This window comes from Habropoda laboriosa, unplaced genomic scaffold (assembly GCF_001263275.1).
Source record: "Habropoda laboriosa isolate 0110345459 unplaced genomic scaffold, ASM126327v1 scaffold193, whole genome shotgun sequence".
NCBI classification, from domain to species: domain Eukaryota; kingdom Metazoa; phylum Arthropoda; class Insecta; order Hymenoptera; family Apidae; genus Habropoda; species Habropoda laboriosa.
Window position 1 is genome coordinate 1293249 of NW_017100342.1, and position 6365 is coordinate 1299613.

The window sequence follows — 6365 nt, forward strand, 5'->3', positions numbered from 1 at the left end:
AAAAAAAAAAAAAAAAAAAAAAAAAAAAAAAAAAAAAAAAAAAAAAAAAAAAAAAAAAAAAAAAAAAAAAAAAAAAAAAAAAAAAAAAAAAAAAAAAAAAAAAAAAAAAAAAAAAAAAAAATAAAAAAAAAAGAAAAACATCTCTAAACGATGTTAAATTAGCATGCAATTACTTTTGTCCTCCGTTATCCAACCACGAGTTCCATATACGAGTTCCACCAACACGAAACTCTCTTTCTCGCTCGAACAATTATTCGCACGGTACCTTAAATGCAAATTGATCGCACGTAACTTTTGTACTATATAATACCATCTCTGTAATCGCAGTTGTTCTTGCAAATAAAGCTTACCGATCGTTCCAACCGATTTGTTTCCCGAGTTTTATTGACAAGAACAATACTTTATATGTGCAGCAACGATTCGACGAAATGGAAGCCAAAATTAACGACCTACGAGACGAAATAGAGACCATCAAGGCTGAGAAGTGTCGTTTGGAGAAGCAGATTGAAATCGAATCGGAGGTAATTTTTTGTTAATCTCGATATACCTCAGGGATAGTTTTAAAAATATTGATTGCTCGATAGTGAAATCAAGACTATATAGGAGAGTGTATAAATTTGAAAAGGAAAAAATAGGAATATTAATAATGTCAAGTGTAAGTAATAATTTGGAGAAAAATGTTTATTTATTAATCTAAGTTATTGAAAATTTTCGTTTAATTATTCTAAGTTAATTTTTACTCGAAGGTAAAGAAGGGAAGTTTCGTTTGAAACAAAATCAGAATAAAATATATTTAAAGCGAGCAAAATTTCTTTAAGTAAGTGAAGTCAGTAAGTGAAGACTATAGGAGATGTGTATAGATTTGAACAAATTTTTAATGGAAGTACAATAGAGAACCGTAACGTTTTCATTCAAATTACAATAGTTTATGAAAATTTTCTTTCGATATTTGAGAGAGATCGGCGACTTGGGAAAAATTTTGTTAATTCTGAAACGTTATTCAATTGAAAAGCTTAAAAATGAAGAAGGTTATTAATTATTTCCCTTAAAAGTTTGACGCATTTATTCTGCATACAAGATAATATTTTTATTCTTATTAATGTAATATCTTTAATTGCAAAAGTTTTTTATATAAAATTCCTTTAATTATGTTTTTTGGAAGTTGACGTGTTTTCTTTTACCCTTCCTATCTTGGAAGCTCGTACTTTTATGAATTACTGGAGTAACGTTTGTTTCTTTTCATCATCAGAAATGAATCATCTCCATTTATAATCTTACCGGAAAACAAATTTTGCCCAATTTAAATATTTGATTCTGACTTTTTTTTTTTAACGAAACTTCCTTTTACTTTTAAGTAAAAAATAATTTAGAGTAATTAAATAAACGGAAATTTTAAATAATTTATCTCAATCATTTGTTTCAAATTATTACTTACACTATTACTTACACATGAATGGGGAATAACATCATTAAAGATAAATAAATAATTAAATTACAAATCAGTTTAGAGCCACTGTATAAATTGTATTGAGATTCTTTATTTCTTTCTAGTTTACTTTTATGTATAAACTACCTCTTTTTACATTTTTTTACATACTAGGATTAAGATAATTTTAATTATCTTCAATTACATTTTATAGTTAACTGTACTTGAGACTCTTTTCTGTTACCGCCCACATACGCTCTTATTATATTAACTCTACTGTTTGAGTTTGTTGAACTTAAAACGATTCTTATTTGTTTTTCTCATACGTACAACGTTTACATTCGTTATTTCTTCTTACTCTGAATCGTTAATTTTGTTCTAAAAAATTATTCTAATCCACATTCTTATGCGTACAAATAAATAAAAATGATTTCACCTTCAGTTAGATCAATATTCGCAATCGCGCAATAACGCAAGAAAAGAAAAAGAAAAATGTACATATTCATTATTGATATCTTTTTGAACGAATATTTGTTTCACAGGAGCTGCAAGAACGACTTCAAGACAGGGAGCAGAAAATAGAGATCCTGGAGATCGAGAAACAGACGATAAATGATGAATTACTGGACAAGATACAGGAGCTGGACAAGTTGAAGGATTCGACGAAAAACGAAGCCGAGGAGGACTCGACTGAACGAGAGAATCTTCTCCGCGAGATCCAGCTTCGAAACGCGGAGATCGAGGAGAAGAATCAGAAGATCGAGCAGCTGTCGAAGGAGCTGCAAGTGAAAACGCAGAACCTGCAGAAGCTGGTGAACACAGAGCTGTGGAGCAAGAACAAGGAGATCGCCAAGCTCCATAATCACATGACCGCCTCTCACTGTCATGAAAGGAGCCGAAACAAGTCGGACATGATACAAGAAAGCGCTAGTGCACAGCTATCGACCCTGATCAAAGAGCTAAACGACATTGGTATCAAGGTGACGTTTACCAAAGAGGTGATCCAACTGAACTACGTCGACGGGAATGAGCCCATAGACGTAAAAACCATGACAGACTATGTACAGAAGCTGGTAGCCCAGAAGAACGAACTGGAGAAGGAAGTCGACTACCTAAAATGGTTGAAACTAGTCTCGAAACCAGATATTGCCACGGAGATCGATGGATACGGTGATAATCAGACGGAAAGAGCTAAGAAATATTGCGAACTTTTGCGTACACATTTGAAGGACTTGGTGAAGTTTATGAAAGAAATGCTGAATAACGTGGATTACGCGGATACCATTGGTAACGAACGCAAGAAGACCGTGTTCGACGTTTTAATGAATTCGAAGATACTGTCTGATGATTTTGTTAACGCGCTGGAGGGAATCTCAACTAACGATTTGGCGTTCAACACGGACGAAATTAACGCGAGATCGATGGACAATTCGGTGAAGAAGAGTAGGTCTGATAATCTGTTCAGCGCCACAAAGAATCAAGCCTCCACGCAGTCCGACTCTGAGGCGTTTTCTGAACCAGATAGAACAGTCTCCCTGGCTAGAATTGGATTGCAGGAGACACAACAGAAGTCTTTGAATCGATCCAGGTTCTCCAAGTACACTAAGACCTTCACCGATTCCGAGGATTCTTTGGAATATGTGCCTTATCATAAGACCTATCAAAATGACCTAAACGATTCTGAGGCTAATCATCAGATACAAGAGCTCAAAGAAACAAATGCTTTATTATACACAGAGCTTAGTTCCCTCAGGAATGAACTGACTTCTAAAATTTCTTTCAATTGTGTAAGTATGCTCTACGTACTTAATTTTGTTTATACTTTACACGAGCTGTTTAAAAATATGACGAATTAATATCACCATGTTTCATGTTGTTTCAAGGTGTTCGATGAAAAAATATCGCCGTTGATCCTTAAATTAGAAAAGTCACAGAAATACTGTGAGAAATTACAGTCTGCTTTGGAGGGGAAAGTGCACGAAGTTCATGCATTGAAGAAGGAAAGCAAGCAACACTGCGTCCGTAGAACGCAATTGGAAAAGAAATTGGTTGACCTAGAGAGCATGGCAGCTGAACTGAATAAACAGAAAGCCGAGTTGATTCATTACAAAGAGAACGCCGAAAGGAAAACCGCAGAGATGTTAATAACACTTAATAGGGAGAATGACGCGGTAATCCATTTTTTTCTCATATTGTAGAATTAACTTTTACTAATTTTAAGGATGAATGTTATGCAACTTTATTTACAATTCATGAAAAACAAATTTATTTAGAATTTATTAAAGTTTGAAAGGTTTTTAAATATGTAATATTTGATAAGACAGTGATTTTTACTTCTTACATGTAGTTTATTAATAATAAAAAATTTCTTTCGTTTTATTCCATAGATTTAAAAATTTTTCGAATTTCTAACTTTGCACGACAATTTTTTGCATAATTTCAGTTGAGGACGCGAATCAAAAAGCTGGAAGATGAGAATGAAGCTGCGAAAGCAAGCATATCAGCGTTGACAAAAGAACTGGACCATTTGACACTTTCGCACAGCCAAATCCTTGTGGAAAACACGAAGCTAACGAATGATAAGTTACGTTTAGAGCAAGAAGTAAGGAAAACGGAAAGCAGATGCGATATAACTGTTCATTCTATGCATGATAAATTTAATAAAGAAGTAAGATCGATTACCCATGGTGTATACTACAATTCAATTTAAATTAATCAATAGCAGCATTTTTGATGAAATTTGATTGTTTCCTTTCAGATATCAGATCTGAATCAAATTAACGAATCGCACAGAGTAAGATTGCAGGAACTGGAAGTTACTAACAAAGAACTTCGAAGGCATGTTGCAGTTTGTGAAGCGAGCGATTCAGCGCCAAGTTCTAGCGGCGTTTCTTCGATACCTACAGAGGCTATGTTGAAACAGACTTGCGAAGACATCATGCAGGAATATCAAGCGTACAACGTTAGTTGACCGTTTTTTACTAAAAATTTCTGTACTTTTCTTTATTGTTTTCAAATATGGAATTTAAAAACATGGAGTAGTTGATCGATTATTTTACACAACTATATTTTTCAGATTTTAATTTTTGATTATTAACATGATTTAGTCTCATTTTCCTAAATTCTCGAATTTGCATTTTTATCTTTTGATCTATTATTAACTATAATATTTCTTTATGAAACATGTGAATAGTTGAAATAGTGATTAGTCATATAGTTGATAAAGCAGTGATCTAGCTGACCAGAGTTTCAACTCAATTTCCCTTTCTTGTGCTTTTTCATTACATATTCAAAGAAGCGTTTATTCAAATATTCAAATTCAAACTTAACAAATAATTAGGAGTTTGCCACAATTTATAAATTAAATTAAAGTATTATTGTAGTGAAATTATTCTAAGCAGTGTTTCTTTATTCAAGTGATGTTGATGCTGAGACTTGAAGTACTATTTTGATTTATTATAGAATTCGCAATACTGGGTACCTATAAGTTACCCAACGATCGGAGGACGTAGTAAATCAAGTTGTTCGCCTGATTTGGGGATTGAAAGTGATGCGGCTGTTACGACAATGAGACCATTGAAAGATACTTTAAAAATCACCGAATCAATGACCAATTTATTGAGCGACGAAGATAACAGCAATGGTAACAGGTCAATTCGAGAAGTGGATAGTGAAAGTCCGTTGCCGATAGAAGGTAATTTGATTTGTACTCAACGTATTTGCTACAGAAAGACTACTTAATTTAATAATATTATAAAATATCATTTTTATTTTCATTTTTGTAACTTAATTCGAAACTTGCATTACACTTACTGACAGTGAAAATTCTATATTATTGTCACTGATGCTACGAAAGAATGAAATAATATTTGAATTATGCAAAGATATTTCAATTTTTTGTCGTACTTTTTTATAAGTAAAGTTCGTTACATTTCAGGTCTCGACGAAGTAGAAGCTTTGAAGCAAGAAAATGAAACGCTGAAAAGGAGGTTGATGAAAACGAGGAGGGCATTGGAAGACACTTTCCAGCATCTTTCTGCATCGAATAAGAATAAAAAGAACGTCGAGAAAGCGATAACGAAACAGTTACAGATTACTAAGAGCATTTTGAAGAAAACGAGGACGTACGAGGAACAGTTAGATAATTAACGGAAATGGAGAGATTGAAAAGAAAATTTTATACAGCGAAAAGAAAACCAAATATAAAGTCGCTAATCGTTACAGTTTTTTAAAAACTGACATCGTTTATTTTTTATAATCGCGTATTTACTGTACTTCTGACTTTTGCACGCTGTTTGATTTATTTAAAATCTTAAATAATGATCGTTGACGAACGAATTATATTTGTACAAATTAACGAACGACAGTGACGCTTGTTGTATTTTGAAAAAAAAAAAAAAAAAAGTATTTCTGAAAGTATTTTCGTATAGTCTCGAAAGGTTACGAAAAGAAAGGGAGAACAAAAACTGATATGAAGCAAAACGGCAATGAAAGAAAAACTTCGTGAAGGAAATGGAGCTGTATATTATGAGTTTTGTATATAATTGTGTATGTGTATTCGAGTTCTTTTGTAGATTGTTTCTTCTCTCCAAAGGTTAACTGCAACCTTATCATCGAAACGAAAACTGTCCATTTTATCGTATTTCGTGTTCTCGACGACCAGAAATTCGCGCGCGTGTACATAAAAATATCGAAGATATCATTACACAGCATCTGTACATAGTCTTCACAAATAAAGTGCCATTGATATTTGACAAGAATGTTGGGATCAACCAAAATTTATTTCCTATTTTCAGTTCTTAGTTGTTTACCCTGGTTATACTTTCCTTTGTTTATTACATTGTATTCCTTAATGCAATAAAATTTTCAACCAAGTCTTACTATCCTAATCTTCTATTAAATATAAAATTATTAAATAAAATGAAAAATAAGCATTAGT

The 6365-nt window shown here is 32.6% G+C and overlaps 1 protein-coding gene across 2 annotated transcripts in view; it reads left to right on the forward strand.

Annotated features, from left to right (window-relative positions):
* Positions 1-5609, forward strand: part of LOC108574520 (centrosomin) — a 52812-nt gene extending 47203 nt beyond the window's left edge. Inside the window, exons 9-15 of one of the 2 annotated variants that reach the window (XM_017937132.1) lie at positions 414-521; positions 1969-3213; positions 3310-3597; positions 3870-4094; positions 4185-4388; positions 4889-5120; positions 5364-5609. In XM_017937132.1, coding sequence (XP_017792621.1) covers positions 414-521; positions 1969-3213; positions 3310-3597; positions 3870-4094; positions 4185-4388; positions 4889-5120; positions 5364-5575 — 2514 coding nt within the window. In that variant the 3' untranslated portion in view covers positions 5576-5609. The remainder of the gene's footprint in view (positions 1-413; positions 522-1968; positions 3214-3309; positions 3598-3869; positions 4095-4184; positions 4389-4888; positions 5121-5363) is intronic. The other variant, XM_017937131.1, reaches the window with a different exon arrangement.
* The last annotated feature ends 756 nt before the right edge of the window (positions 5610-6365 follow it).